Source organism: Schistocerca cancellata, chromosome 12 (assembly GCF_023864275.1).
Source record: "Schistocerca cancellata isolate TAMUIC-IGC-003103 chromosome 12, iqSchCanc2.1, whole genome shotgun sequence".
NCBI classification, from domain to species: domain Eukaryota; kingdom Metazoa; phylum Arthropoda; class Insecta; order Orthoptera; family Acrididae; genus Schistocerca; species Schistocerca cancellata.
In genome coordinates this window covers 103,621,810-103,637,754 of record NC_064637.1, presented here as the reverse complement: position 1 = coordinate 103,637,754, position 15,945 = coordinate 103,621,810, and the positions used below count along the sequence as shown (strand labels likewise).

The following is a 15,945-nucleotide window of genomic DNA, read 5'->3' as shown; positions in this document are numbered from 1 at the left end:
GTCATTCCCTGCACCATGCGTCAATTCGTTGCAGATCCTCCTGCATTTCAGTACAATTTTCCATTGTTACAACCTCTCGATACACCACAGCATCATCCGCGCAAAAAGCCTCAGCGAACTTCAGATGTCATCCACCAGGTCATTTATGTATATTGTGAACAGCAACGGTCCCATGACACTCCCCTGTGGCACACCTGAAATCACACTTACTTCGGAAGGCTTCTTTCCATTGAGTCCATTGAGAATGACATGCTGCGTTCTGTTATCTAGGAACTCCTCAATACAATCACACAATTGGTCTGATAGTCCATATGCTCTTACTTTGTTCATTAAACGACTGTGGGGAACTGTATCGAACGCCTTGCGGAAGTCAAGAAACACGGCATCTACCTGTGAACCCGTGTCTATGGCCCTCTGAGTCTCGTGGACGAATAGCGCGAGCTGGGTTTCACACGACCGTGTTTTTCGAAACCCATGCTGATTCCTACAGAGTACATTTCTAGTCTCCAGAAAAGTCATTATACTCGAACATAATGTGTTTCATTGGACTGTTGCCTGTAAACACGTTCCACGTCCGTGCTCTTGTAAGAGAGTTGTGGAGGTGGCGTGGAGGTGGCGTGATTTGCGAAGATAGAAAAAAATCGAGATTCGGGCAGTCATTAAATACTTCGTAAAGAAAGGTATGGAAGCAAAGGACATTTATGCCGATTTCCAGAATACACAGGCGGACTCTGCTCCTTCATATTCAACTGTTGCCAAGTGGACAAATGAATTTAAATTTGGTTGGGAGAGCTTAGATAATGATCCGCTCAGTGGTCGGCCAAGATTTGTCACTACTCCAGAAATCACTGAAAAAGTGCACAAAATGGTGATGGAGGATCGCCGATTGAAAGTGCGTGAAATTACTCACGCTTGCCAGATGTCATCTGAAAGGATATCTCACATTTTAACTGAAGAATTAGAAATGAAAAAATTATCTGCTAGATGGGTGCCGCTACTCTTGATGCTGTATTAAAAACGCAAGAGAATGGACATATCGGAACAATGTTTGGCCCGTTTTAGGAGAAAAGAACAAGATTTTTTGCGCCCGTTTGTGACCACAGATGAAACTTTTGTGTACTACTGTACCCCAGAGATAAAACAACAGTCAAAGCAGTGGAAACATGCTGATTGTCCGCCACCAAAGAAAGCAAAGACAATTCCTTCGGTGGGAAAGGTCATGGCATCAGTGTTCTGGGATGCGAGGGGGATTCTGTTTATAGATTATCTCCCCACTGGGACAAACTGCAACAAAAGATACGCGAAAAAAGGCCAGATTTAGCAAGGAAGGAAGTTATCTTCCATGAAGACAATGCGCGCCCGCACACAAGTGCCGTCGGCATGGCAAAATTACACAAACTAAAGGATGAATTGTTGCCTTATTCACCTGATATGGCTCCGTCAGACTTCCATCTCTTCTCAAAACTGAACATTTTTCTTGGACGAAGATTCAATTCAAACGAAGAATTGGTAGCCGGAGTTGACAACTATTTTGCAGGCTTGGAGGAAACTCATTTTCGAGATGGGATCAAGGCACTGGAATCAAGTGCATTAATCTACAAGGAAACTACATTGAAAAATAAAAAAAAAGTTTCAGTGATGTAAGTACTTTTTTCTATTCCGTTCCGAGAAGTTTTCAAACCACCCTCGTATACTGTGTGCGAATATTATTAGTTACCTCGTAGGTAACGGTCTGTTGACGCATAGCACGGATTCAGACAATATCAAATTCAAATGGCTCTGAGCAATATGGGACTTAACATCTGAGGTCATCAGTCCCCTAGACTTAGAACTACTTAAACCTAACTAACCTAAGGACATCACACACAACCATGCCCGAGGCAGGATTCGAACCTGCGACCGTAGCGGTCGCACGGTTCCAGACTGAAGCGCCTAGAACCGCTCGGCCACTACGGCCGGCTCAGACAATATCGTTCTAGTGAAACTCAATGAGCTCTTTATTTGCACGAAGTAATTAGTGCAATCGACAGGTGATTTGACACTGTTCCACCCAAAGCTCTTCTAATCATATTGCGTATATATGGAGTATCGCTTCAATTGTGGGACTAGATGCGTGATTCCATGTCAGAAAGCTTGCAGTACGTCGTAATCGAGCAAAACAGAAGCGATATCTGCGGTTCCACAGGGAAATGTTACAGGTCCTCTGCTGTTCATAATCTATGTACATGAACGACCTAGGAGGCAATATGAGCAGCCCTCTTAGACTGTGCAGATGACGCTGTTATTCGCTGTCAGTTTAAGTCATCAGAAAATCAAAACGAATCGTGGAATGACGTAGACATGAATCTGAATGATGCGAAAAGAGGCAATTGTCTCTCAGTGAGGGAAAGTGTTGAGTTTCTCCACACGAGTACGAAATGAAATCCTTGAAATTTCAGTTACACGATAAATCACACATATCTAAAGGCTGTAAATTCAACTAAATACTTCAGAATTACAAGTACGAATAACTTAAATTGGAACGATCGCATGGATAATATTCTTTGGAAAGCAAACCAAAGACTGCGACTTATTGGCAGAACAATTAGATGATACAACATGAGTACTAAAGAGACTGCTTACACTACGCTTGTCTGCCGTCTTTTGGAGTATTGCTGTGCGGTGTGGGATCCGCATCAGATTGACGGAGGACATCGAAAAACTCCAAAGAAGGCCAGCTCCTTTTGTATTACCGCGAAACAGGTGAGAGAGTGTCACAAATACACTCCTGGAAATTGAAATAAGAACACCGTGAATTCATTGTCCCAGGAAGGGGAAACTTTATTGACACATTCCTGGGGTCAGATACATCACATGATCACACTGACAGAACCACAGGCACATAGACACAGGCAACAGAGCATGCACAATGTCGGCACTAGTACAGTGTATATCCACCTTTCGCAGCAATGCAGGCTGCTATTCTCCCATGGAGACGATCGTAGAGATGCTGGATGTAGTCCTGTGGAACGGCTTGCCATGCCATTTCCACATGGCGCCTCAGTTGGACCAGCGTTCGTGCTGGACGTGCAGACCGCGTGAGACGACGCTTCATCCAGTCCCAAACATGCTCAATGGGGGACAGATCCGGAGATCTTGCTGGCCAGGGTAGTTGACTTACACCTTCTAGAGCACGTTGGGTGGCACGGGATACATGCGGACGTGCATTGTCCTGTTGGAACAGCAAGTTCCCTTGCCGGTCTAGGAATGGTAGAACGATGGGTTCGATGACGGTTTGGATGTACCGTGCACTATTCAGTGTCCCCTCGACGATCACCAGTGGTGTACGGCCAGTGTAGGAGATCGCTCCCCACACCATGATGCCGGGTGTTGGCCCTGTGTGCCTCGGTCGTATGCAGTCCTGATTGTGGCGCTCACCTGCACGGCGCCAAACACACATACGACCATCATTGGCACCAAGGCAGAAGCGACTCTCATCGCTGAAGACGACACGTCTCTATTCGTCCCTCCATTCACGCCTGTCGCGACACCACTGGAGGCGGGCTGCACGATGTTGGGGCGTGAGCGGAAGACGGCCTAACGGTGTGCGGGACCGTAGCCCAGCTTCATGGAGACGGTTGCGAATGGTCCTCGCCGATACCCCAGGAGCAACAGTGTCCCTAATTTGCTGGGAAGTGGCGGTGCGGTACCCTACGGCACTGCGTAGGATCCTACGGTCTTGGCGTGCATCCGTGCGTCGCTGCGGTCCGGTCCCAGGTCGACGGGCACGTGCACCTTCCGCCGACCACTGGCGACAACATCGATGTACTGTGGAGACCCCACACCCCACGTGTTGAGCAATTCGGTGGTACGTCCACCCGGCCTCCCGCATGCCCACTATACGCCCTCGCTCATAGTCCGTCAACTGCACATACGGTTCACGTCCACGCTGTCGCGGCATGCTACCAGTGTTAAAGACTGCGATGTAGCTCCGTATGCCACGGCAAACTGGCTGACACTGACGGCGGCGGTGCACAAATGCTGCGCAGCTAGCGCCATTCGACGGCCAACACCGCGGTTCCTGGTGTGTCCGCTGTGCCGTGCGTGTGATCATTGCTTGTACAGCCCTCTCGCAGTGTCCGGAGCAAGTATGGTGGGTCTGACACACCGGTGTCAATGTGTTTTTTTTCCATTTCCCGGAGTGTATGATACCTGAATTGGAGTGGGAATCATTAAAACAAAGGCGTTGTTCGCTGCAGCGAGATCTCACAAAATTTCAGTCATCAACTTTCCTGTGAATGTGGAAATATTTTATTGCTGCCGGCCTACATTGGGAGAAATGATCATCGTAATAAAATAAGGAAATAAGAGCTCGTTCGGAAAAATGTAACTTCACTTTTCCCAAGCTCTTTACACAATAGTCTGAACGCGGTTTCCAAGCACCACCTGATGCTCCACCACGCCCATGGTTCAAATGGCTCTGAGCTCTATGGGACGTAACATCGAGGTCATCAGTCCCCTAGACTTAGAATTACTTATACCTAACTAACCTAAGGACAACACACACATCTATGCCCGAGGCAGGATTCGGATCTGCGACCGTAGCAGTCGCGCGGTTCCGGACAAAAGCGCCTAGAACCGCTCGGTCACCGCGGCTGGCTCCACGCCCATGTGTTTCTCATCAGGTGACAGTGCAAAACTATATCAAGCGCCTTGTAGGAGTATAGGAACACGAAATTAACCCTCTCTATGAGGTCTACAGAACGTGGAAGAAGGCTTTTTCCTTATCTCACCTGGTACCTTGCAAACCGTGATTGAAGAGCAGCAACAGGCAAATTCCATATTTCTAGATGTCTAGAAGGCATTTTACTCGAGGCTCCACTGCAGACTTTTAACGAACGTATGAGCATATGGATTAGGTTGGCAGATATGTGAGTGGCTCGAAGACTTCTTCACTAATAGAACCCAGTACGATGCCATCGACGCAGACTGTTGATCAGAGATCAGTTTATCGTCAGCAGTGCGACAGGGAAGTGTGACAGGACTGCTATTATTTTCGGCACTACTGGCCATTAAAATTGCTACACCAAGAAGAAATGCAGATGATAAACGGGTATTCATTGGACAAATATATTATACTAGAACTGGCATGTGATTAAATTTTCACGCAATTTGGGTGCACAGATCCTGAGAAATCAGTACCCAGAACAACCACCTCTGGCCGTAATAACGGCCTTGATACGCCTGGGCATTGCGTCAAACAGAGCTGGGATGGCGTGTACAGCGACAGCTGTCCATGCAGCTTCAACACGATACCACAGTTCATCAAGAGTAGTGCGCGGCCACCATTGACCGGGCGTTTTCAATTGGTGAGAGATCTGGAGAATGTGCTGGCCACGGCAGCAGTCGAACATTTTCTGTATCCAGAAAGGCCCGTACAGGATGTGCAACGTGCGGTCGTGCATTATCCTGCTGAAATGTAGGGTTTCGCAGGGATCGAATGAAGGGTAGAGCCACGGGTCGTAACACATCTGAAATGTAACGTCCACTGTTCAAAGTGCCGTCAATCCGAACAAGAGGTGACCGAGATGTGTAACCAACGGCACTCCATACCATCACGCCGGGTGATACGCCAGTATGGCGATGACGAATGCACGCTTCCAATGTGCGTTCACCGGGATGTCGCCAAACACGGATGCGACCATCATGATGCTCTCAACAGAATCTGTATTCATCCGAAAAAATGACGTTTTGCCATTCGTGCACCCAAGTTCGTCGTTGAGTACACCATTGCAGGCGCTCCTGTCTGTGATGCAGGCCGCGCGGGATTAGCCGAGCGGTCTCGGGCGCTGCAGTCATGGACTGTGCGGCTGGTTCCGGCGGAGTCCTCCCTTGGGCATGGGTGTGTGTGTTTGTCTTTAGGATAATTTAGGTTAAGTAGGGTGTAAGATTAGGGTCTGATGACCCTAGCAGTTAACTCCCATAAGATTCCACACACATTTTATTGTGATGCAGCGTCAAGGGTAACCGCAGCCGTGGTCTCCGAGCTGATAGTCCATGCTGCTGCAAGCGTCGTCGAACTGTTCGTGCAGATGGTTGTCGTCTTGCAAACGTCCCCATCTGTTGACTCAGGGATCGAGACGTGGCTGCACGATCCGTTACAGCCGTGCGGATAAGATGGCTGTCATCTCGACTGCTAGTGATACGAGGCCGTTGGGACCCAGCACAACGTTCCGTATTACCCTCCCTAACCCACCGATTCCATATTCTGCTAACAGTCATTGGATCTCGACCGACGCGAGCAACGATGTCGCGATACGATAAACCGCAATCGCGATGGGCTACAATCCGACCTTTATCAAAGTCGGAAACATGGTACGCATTTCTCCTCCTTACACGAGGCATCACAACAACGTTTCACCGGCAACGCCGGGCAACTGCTGTTTGTGTATGAGAAATCGGTTGGAAACTATCCTCATGTGAGCACGTTGTAGGTGTCGCCACCGGCGCCAACCTTGTGCGAATGCTATGAAAAGCTAAGCATTTGCATATCACAGCATCTTATTCCAGTCGGTTAAATTTCGCGTCTGTAGCACGTCATCTTCGTGGTGTAGCAATTTTAATGGCCAGTAGTGTATTTACGTAAATGATCTGGCGGGCAGCAGTCTGCGGTTGTTTGCCGATGGTTCAGTGGCGTACGGGAAGCTGTCAAAGTTTAAGTGACTATAATACACAAGATAACTCGGAAAAGATTCCTAGTTGTTGTGGTGAATAGCAGCTAGTTCTAAATGTGGAAATATGTGAGTTAATGCGGTTGAGTAAGAAAAACCAACCTTTATTGATCGGACACAGCATCATAAGTAATGTTCTGCTTGACACAGGCGCGTCGTTTAGATACCTGGATGTAGCGTTGCTAATCGTTATGAGATGGAACGAGCATGTAAGGATTATGATAGGAAAGGGTAATGGCCTAGTTCGCAGAAAGCATATACGACGTGGTGCGACCTACTCTTGAATACCGCTCGAGTGTTTGGGATCCGTGCTAGGTGGGATTGAAGGACATCAAAATAGTTCAGAGGCGGGCTGCTACCGGTAGGAGTGTAGCCGTGTATGGAAGTGAAACAAGGAAGATAAATAATTTAGACAAGAAGAGAATAGAAGCTTTCCAAATGTGGTGCTACAGAATAATGGTGAAGATTAGATGGGTAGATGACGTAACTATTGAGGAGGTGCTGAATAGAATTGGGGAGAAGAGAAATTTGTGGCACAACTTGACTATAAGATAGGATCGGCTGGTAGGAACGTTCTGGGGCATCAAGGGATCACCAAAGCAAAACTAGGATAATGGAATGTAGTCGAATTAAGTCGGATGATGTTGAGGGTATTAGATTAGGAAATGAGACACTTAAAGTAGTGAAGGAGTTTTGGTATTTGGGGAGCAAAATAACTGATGATGGTCGCAGTAGAGAGGATATAAGATGTAGACTTGTAATGGCAAGGAAAGCGTTTCTGAAGAAGAGAAATTTGTTAACATCGAATATAGATTTAAGTGTCAGGAAGTCATTTCTGAAAGTATTGGTATGGAGTGTATCCATGTATGGAAGTGAAACATGGACGGTAAATAGTTTGGACAAGAAGAGAATAGAAGCTTTCGAAATGTGGTGCAACAGAACAATGCTGAAGATTAGATGGGTAGATCACATAACTAATGTGGAAGTATTGAATTAGATTGGGGAGAAGAGAAGTTTGTGGCACAACTTGACCAGAAGAAGGGATCGGTTGGTAGGACATGTTCTAAGGCATCAAGGGATCACCAATTTAGTATTGGAGGGCAGCGTGGAGGGTAAAAATCGTAGGAGACCAAGAGATGAATACACCAAGCAGATTCAGAAAGATGTAGGTTGCAGTAGGTACTGGGAGATGAAGCTTGCACAGGATAGAGCAGCATGGAGAGCTGCATCAAATCAGTCTGAGGACTGAAGACCACAACAACTTCTTAACATGGTCCTTGATTATGTGCTACCAACGCTGTTGACTCCGCAGTATAAACAGTTTGGAGGTCACTGGATGGATAGGAGGGGTCCTATCGAATGGCCCGTTATCCCCTGATGTTGTACCTCTTTTTCTCCGTGGAGACATTTAAAATCATCTACATCTACATCTACGTGATTACTCTGCTATTCACAATAAAGTGCCCGGCAGAGGGTTCAGTGAACCACCTTCAAGCTGTCTCTCTGCCGTTCCACTCTCGAACGGCACGCGGGGAAAACGAGCACTTAAATTTTTCTGTGCGAGCCCTGATTTCTCTTATTTTATCGTGGTGATCATTTCTCCCTATGTAGGTGGGTGCCAACAGAATGTTTTCGCAATCGGAGGAGAAAACTGGTGATTGAAATTTCATGAGAAGATCCCGTCGCAACGAAAAACGTCTTTTTTTTAATGATTGCCACTCCAATTCACGTATAATGTCTGTTGCACTACCCCCCCCCCCCCCATTTAGTGATAATACAAAACGAGCTGCCCTTCTTTTTCGGTGTCATCCGTCAGTCCCACCTGATGCGGATCCCACACCGCACAGCAATACTCCAGAATAGGGCGGAAAAGCGTGGTGTAAGCAGTCTCTTTAATAGACCTGTTCCACCTTCTAAGTGTTCGGTCAATGAATCGCAGTCTTTGGTTTGCTCACCCACAATATTATCTATGTTATCGTTCCAATTTAGGTTATTTGTAATTGTAATCACTTAGTTGAATTTACAGCCTTCAGATTTGTATGACTTACCGCGTAATCGAAATTTAGCTGATTTGTTTTAGTACTCATGTGAATAACTTCACACTTTTCCTTATTCAGGATCAATTGCCACTTTTCGCACCATACAGATATCTTATTTAAATAATTGTTCAATTCCTGTTGCTCATCTGATGACTTTACAGGACGGTAAATGACAGCATCATCCGCAAAGAGTCTAAGAGAGCTACTCAGATTGTCTCCTATGTCGTTAATATAGACAGACAATATAGCCTGTAACACTTCCTTGGGGAACGCCGGATATTACTTCTGTTTTACTCGATGACTTTCCGTCTATTACTACGAACTGTGACCTTTCTTCCAGGAAATCACGAATCCAGTTGCACAACTAAGGCGATACTCCGTAGGCACGCAGTTTGGTTAGAAGACGCTTGTAAGGAACGGTGTCGAAAGCGTTCTGGAAATCTAAAAATATGGAATGAGGTTGACATCTCCTGTCGATAGGACTTATTACATCATGAGTATAAAGAGCTAGTTGTGTTTCACAACAACCATATTTTCTGAAACCGTGCTGACTATGCGTCAATAAATAGTTTTATTCGAGGTACTTCATAATGTTCGAATACAGTATATGTTCCAAAACCCTACTGCAAATCGACATTAGTGATATAGGCCTGTAATTCAGCGGATTACTCCTACTTCCCTTTTTGGGTATTGGTGTGACTTGAGCAATTTTCCAGTCTTTAGGTACGAATCTTTCTGTAAGCGAGCATGTATACACGAAACAGATTCAGAAGGATGTAGGTTGCAGTAGTTACTTGGAGATAAAGGAGCTTGCACAGGATAGAGCAGCACAGAGAGCTGCATCAAACTAGTCTCTGGACTGACAACAACAGGTTCGAACAACATGCAAGTGTTACGGCATAGGTTCAGGAACTCAAATGGGAATCGCTGGAGTGAAGACGACGTTCTTTTCCAGCAACACTTAGAAAGATTAGAGAACTGGCATGTGAAGCTGTCTGTAGAAAGATTCTACATATATCTCATTTAAGGACGACTAAGAAGAAATTAGGGTTCATACACAGGCGTGTAGGCAGTCGTTTTCCCCTCGCGCTATTTTCGGGTAGAGCAGGGAAAGAAATGAGCGGTAGTGGTACAGTGTACTCTCTGCCACGCACTGTACGTTGGCTTGCGGAGTATACAGGGTGGTGCATTGATCGTGACCGGGCCACGTATCTCACGAGATAAGCGTCAAACGAAAAAGAACTACAAAGAACGAAACTCGTCTAGCTTGAAGGGGGAAACCAGATGGCGCTATGGTTGGCCCGCTAGATGACGCTGCCATAGGTCAAACGGGTATCAACTTCGTTTTTTTTTTTTTAATAGGAACCCCCATTTTTATTACATATTCGTGTAGCACGTAAAGAAATATGAATGTTTCAGTTGGACCATTTTTTTCACTTTGTGACAGATGGCGCTGTAACAGTCACAAACATATTGGCTCGCAATGTTAGACGAACAGTTGGTAACAGGTAGGTTTTTTAAATTAAAATACAGAACGTGGGTACGTTTGAACATTTTATTTCGGTTGTTCCGATGTGATACATGTACCGTGAACTTATCATTTCTGAGAACGCATACTGTTACACCGTGATTACCTGTGTAAGTAGGCTGTTTATGTTTTCTTATTGGCAACGTTACGTAGCGCTCTGTATGAAAATCACTGGCTGTGCTGTGTGCAGTCTGTGGCTAGTTTGCATTGTATCTGCCATTGTAGTGTTGGGCAGCTGGATGTGAACAGCTTGAAGCGTTGCGCAGTTGGAGGTGAGCCACCAGCAGTGGTGGATGTGGGGAGAGAAATGGCGGAGTTTTGAAATTTGTAAGACTGCATGTCATGAACTGCTATATATATTATGACTTTTGATGACTATTAAGGTAAATACATTGTTTGTTCTCTATAAAAATCTTTCATTTGCTAACTATGCCTATCAGTAGTTAGTGCCTTCCATAGTTTGAAACTTTTATTTAGCTGGCAGTAGTGGCGCTCGCTGTATTGCAGTAGTTCGAGTAACCAAGATTTTTGTGAGGTAAGTGATTTGTGAAACGTATAGGTTAATGTTAGTCAGGGCCATTCTTTTGTAGAGATTTTCGAAAGTCAGATTCCGTTGCGCTAAAAATATTGTGTGTCAGTTTAAGCACAGTCATGTATAATTTTTCAAAGAGGACGTTTCACCTGTAAATACCACATTAATGCAGTAAATGCTCAAAATGGGGTCCGTAAAAGTCAATGCATTTGGCAGTATTTGTAACGGCATTCCTCTCAATAGCGCGTAGTTTGCCTTACATAATGTTCGCACATGCATTGACAATGCGCTGACGCATGTTGTCAGGCGTTGTCGGTGGATCACGATAGCAAATATCCTTCAACTTTCCCCACAGAAAGAAATCTTGGGACGTCAGATCCGGTGAACGTGCGGGCCATAGTACGGTGCTTCGATGACCAATCCTCCTGTCATGATATATAAACTATTCAGTACCACTTCAACCGCACGCGAGCTATGTGCCGGACGTCCATCATGTTGGTAGTACATCGCCATTCTGTCATGCAGTGAAAGATCTTGTAGTAACATCGGTAGAACATTACGTAGGAAATCAGCATACATTGCACCTGTTAGATTGCCACCGATAAAATGGGGGCCAATTATCCTTCCTCCCATAATGCTGCACCATACATTAACCCGCCAAGGTCGCTGATGTTCCACTTGTCGCAGCCATCGTGGATTTTCCGTTGCCTAATAGTGAATATTATGCCGGTTTACGTTATCGCTCTTGGTGAATGACGCTTCGTCGCTAAACAGAACGCGTGCAAAAAATCTGTCATCGTCCCGTAATTTCTCTTGTGCCAAGTGGCAGAAATGTACACGACGTTCAAAGTCGTCGCCATGCAATTCCTGGTGCATAGAAATATGGTACGCGTGCAATCGATATTGATGTAGCATTGTCAACACCGCCATTTTTGAGATTCCCGATTCTCCCGCACTTTGTCTGCTACTGATGTGCGGATTAGCCGCGACAGCAGCGAAAACACCTACTTGGGCATCATCATTTGTTGCAGGTCGTGGTTGAGGTTTCAGATATGGCTGAACACTTCCTGTTTGCCTAAATAACGTAACTATCCGGCGAACGGTCCAGACACTTGGATGATGTCGTCCAGGATACTGAGCAGCATACATAGCACATGCCCGTTGGGCATTTTGATGACAACAGCCATACATCAACACGATATCGACCTTTTCCGCAGTTGGTAAACGGTCCATTTTAACACTGGTAATGTATCACGAAGCAAGTACCGTCCGCACTGGTGAAATGTTACGTGATACCACGTACGTATACGTTTGTGGCTACTACAGCGCCATCTGTAACAAAGCGAAAAAAGTGTTCCAACTAAAACATTCATATTTTGTTACGTACTACGTGGCCGGCCGGTGTGGCCGAGCGGTTCTAGGCGCTTCAGTCTGGAACCGCGCGACTGCTACGGTCGCGGGTTCGAATCCTGCCTCGGGCATGTATGTGATGTCCTTAGGTTAGTTAGGTTTAAGCAGTTCTAAGTTCTAGGGGACTGATGACCTTAAAAGTTAAGTCCCATAGTGCTCAGAGCCATTTGAACCATTTTTACGTACTACATGAATATGTAATAAAAAATGGGGATTCCTATTTAAAAAAAAAAAAAAACGCAGTTGATATCCGTTTGAACTATGGCAGCGCCATCTAGCGGGCCAACCATAGCGCTATCTGGTTTCCCCCTTCGTGAAATATTTGGCCCGGTCACTATCAATGGACCACCCTGTATATGCCGATGTAGATATAGGGGGTGGGGTTATGAAGATCTACTTACCAAGTTCCTTGCCGAACATGCGGTGCTTGAGCCCGATGTTGACGACGCGGCCCTGGAGGTGCGGATTGTTGAGCGCCTCCTTCACCGACTGGTAGTCGCAGGCGGCGATGGCAGGCGAGTCCCCGAAGTAGAAGCCGATCACTTTGCTCTTGTAGAAGCGCGTCATGAGGTCCAGCACCTTGTACGGGTACTTGTAGTTGATCAGCAGCATCTGCACGTAGTTGCCCCATATCGGCATCGGGGGCGGACCTGCAACATGCGGGCAGAATGTCAGGACACGTTCTCGTCCCAGAAAATCGCCCGAAGGCATCCAACGCAGCTCACACATCTGGATAGCAGCTGCTACCGACACTCTCCATGGAAGTCAGTCAGTCATACACTCTAACGACTAGAACACGGGAAGAGTCGTAACCCAATTTCCTTGGAACTACGCTCAGCGGAAGAGGAGACACATTAAGCGATCACCTGTCTCGGCTTATCCGTAGATACTCGACCGTTTCTGAAAAAACGACGGTCAAAGTTTTCGAATAATTTTTACAGGTACATTACCGAGCGGGTTGGCGCAGTGGTTAGACACTGGACTCGCATTCGGGAGGACGACGGTTCAATCCCGCGTCCGGCCATCCTGATTTAGGTTTTCCGTGATTTCCCTAAATCGCTCCAGGCAAATGCCGGGATGGTTCCTCTGAAAGGGCACGGCCGACTTCCTTTCCACTCCTTCCCTAATCCGATGAGACCGATGACCACGCTGTCTGGTCTCTTTCCCCAAACCAACCAACCTTTTACAGGTACATTATGTGCTTTTTACAGTACGATTTCCTGAGACGAAATGCTGGCACAGTGGTTCGCGTTACAGTTTGTTAATTTTCGTCCCGTGCTCGAAACTCGATTATTGCTTTTATTCTTTTGTTTTTTTTCGTGGCGCTCTCCATCGGTAATGCTGGAATTCAGCATGGTTTTGACCCACCCTTAGCCTTGATGACAGCTTCCACTCTCGCAGGCATACGATTTATGAGGTGCGGGAAGGTTTCTTGGGGAATGGTAGTCCATTCTTCACGGAATGCTGCGCAGAGGAGAGGTATCGATGTCGGTCGGTGAGGCCTGGCACGGGGTCGGCGTTCCAAAACATCCCGAAGGTGTTCTATAGACACAGGTCAGGACTCTGTGCAGGCCAGTCTATTACAGGGATGTTATTGTCGTGTAATCTCTCCACCACAGGCCGTGCCTTATGAACAGGTGCTTGATCATGTTGAAAGATGCAATCCCCGAATTGCTCTTCGGCAGTGGGAAGCAAAAAGATGCTTAAAACATCAATGCAGGCCTGTGGTAGTTCCACGCAAAACAACAAGGAGTGTAAGCCCCCTCCATCAAAAACACGACCACATCATTACACCCTCGCTTGCGAATTTTACTGCTGGTACTACATACGCTGGCAGATGACGTTCACCGCGTATTCCCCATGCCCACACCCTGCCATCGGATCACCACATTGTGTACCGTTATTCGTCGCTCCACACAACGTTTTTCCACTGTTCAATCGTCCAATGTTTACGCTCTTACACCAAGCGAGGCGTCGTTTGGCGTTTACCGGCGTGATGTGTGGCTTATGAGCAGCCGCTCGACCATTAAATCAAAGTTTTCTCACCTCCTGCCGAACTGTCATAGTACTTGCAGTGGATCCTGATGCAGTTTTTAATTCCTCTGTGGTGGTCTGGATAGATGTCTGCCTATTACACATTACGACCCTCTTCAACTGTCGGCGGTCTCTGTCAGTCGACAGACGAGGCCAGTTTGAACGATTTTGTGCTGTACGTGTCCCTTCACGTTTCGAATTCACTAGCACATCGGAAACAGTGGACCAAGGGATGTTTAGGAGTGTGGAAATCTCGCATACGGACTGTGGTGTCACCGCCAGACACCACACTTGCTAGGTGGTAGCTTTAAATCGGCCGCGGTCCATTAGTACATGTTGGACCCGCGTGTCGCCACTGTCAGTAATTGCAGACCGAGCGCCACCACACGGCAGGTCTAGAGAGACGTACTAGCACTCGCCCCAGTTGTACGACGACTTTGCTAGCGACTACACTGACGAAGCCTTTCTCTCATTTGCCGAGAGACAGTTAGAATAGCCTTCAGCTAAGTCCATGGCTACGACCTAGCAAGGCGCCATTAACCATATCTGAGAGTCTCACTTGTATTATCAAGAGCGATGTACCACAAAGATGAATTAAAGTTAAGTATAACCGCAGCTACGTACTTTTCTTTATAGCATTCATAACGTATCCTGTTTCAGACCTCACGCAAGCCGGCGTGAGTTAACGCGTGCATTTCGGCTACTTCCGAGTGGCGTGGCTGTCTTGCAACGCCACAACACGGACGTATGACACAAGTGACACCCAATCACCTGACCACTTTCGAAGTCCGTGAGTTCCGCGGAGCGCCCCATTCTGCTCTCTCACGATGTCTAATGACTACTGAGCTCGCTGATATGGAGTACCTGGCAGTAGGTGGCAGCACAATGCACCTAGTATGAAAAACGTATGTTTTTGGGGGTGTCCGGATACTTTTGATCACATAGTGTATATACCCACGTCTGTTGAAAATTACTACATGAATGTGTCCCAGTGTATATTGATATAATGTTCTCCTTAGTCGTCTACTGATTGCATTCCAGATGAATGACTTAAAAAAAAAAAAGAATGAGAATATTATTTGAAACTGTTTTCGGTGAAATTCCTGTAGTGTATCTTGAGTCACAATCAACTTCGTCCGCAGCTCGTGGTCGTGCGGTATCGTTCTCGCTTCCAGCGCTCGGGTTCCCAGGTTCGATTCCCGGTGGGGTCAGGGATTTTCTCTGCCTCGTGATGACTGGGTAGTGTGTGATGTCCTTAGGTTAGTTAGGTTTAAGTAGTTCTAAGTTCTAGGGGACTGATGACCTGAGATGTTAAGTCCCATAGTGCTCAGAGCCATTTGAACCATTTTTGAACAATCAACTGCAAGCTCCAGTTTGCGGAAAAGTGATCCGTTATGCGTGCTTTACAACGAAATTTTTGTCAACGTCGGAAATATTCAGCAATGTTAACGACCTTTCTTCCCGAATGGGATTTGTGTGAAAAAATGTCACTGTGGCAAAACTGCCTGCTCGTGGTGTTCGAATGTTTCTACAGTAGTTATCATCCAAGGAAATGTACCAAATCTTTCTGTAGAAAAAACATATGAATAAACTATAAGAATTAAAATAAGAATTTAAATGAGAATTAAATATCAGAATATAAGAATTTAAAAAGTGTCCAACCCCTTAACATACCATAAACACATAGTATTA

At 46.3% G+C, this 15,945-nt stretch overlaps 1 protein-coding gene across 1 annotated transcript in view; it reads right to left on the bottom strand.

Moving 5' to 3' along the window:
* The window catches only part of LOC126109565 (probable cytochrome P450 304a1), a 135,402-nt gene that overhangs the window by 76,596 nt on the left and 42,861 nt on the right, over positions 1 to 15,945 (bottom strand). The window contains exon 2 of the mRNA XM_049914587.1: positions 12,621 to 12,869. Within this exon, the coding sequence (XP_049770544.1) occupies positions 12,621 to 12,869 (249 nt within the window). The remainder of the gene's footprint in view (positions 1 to 12,620; positions 12,870 to 15,945) is intronic.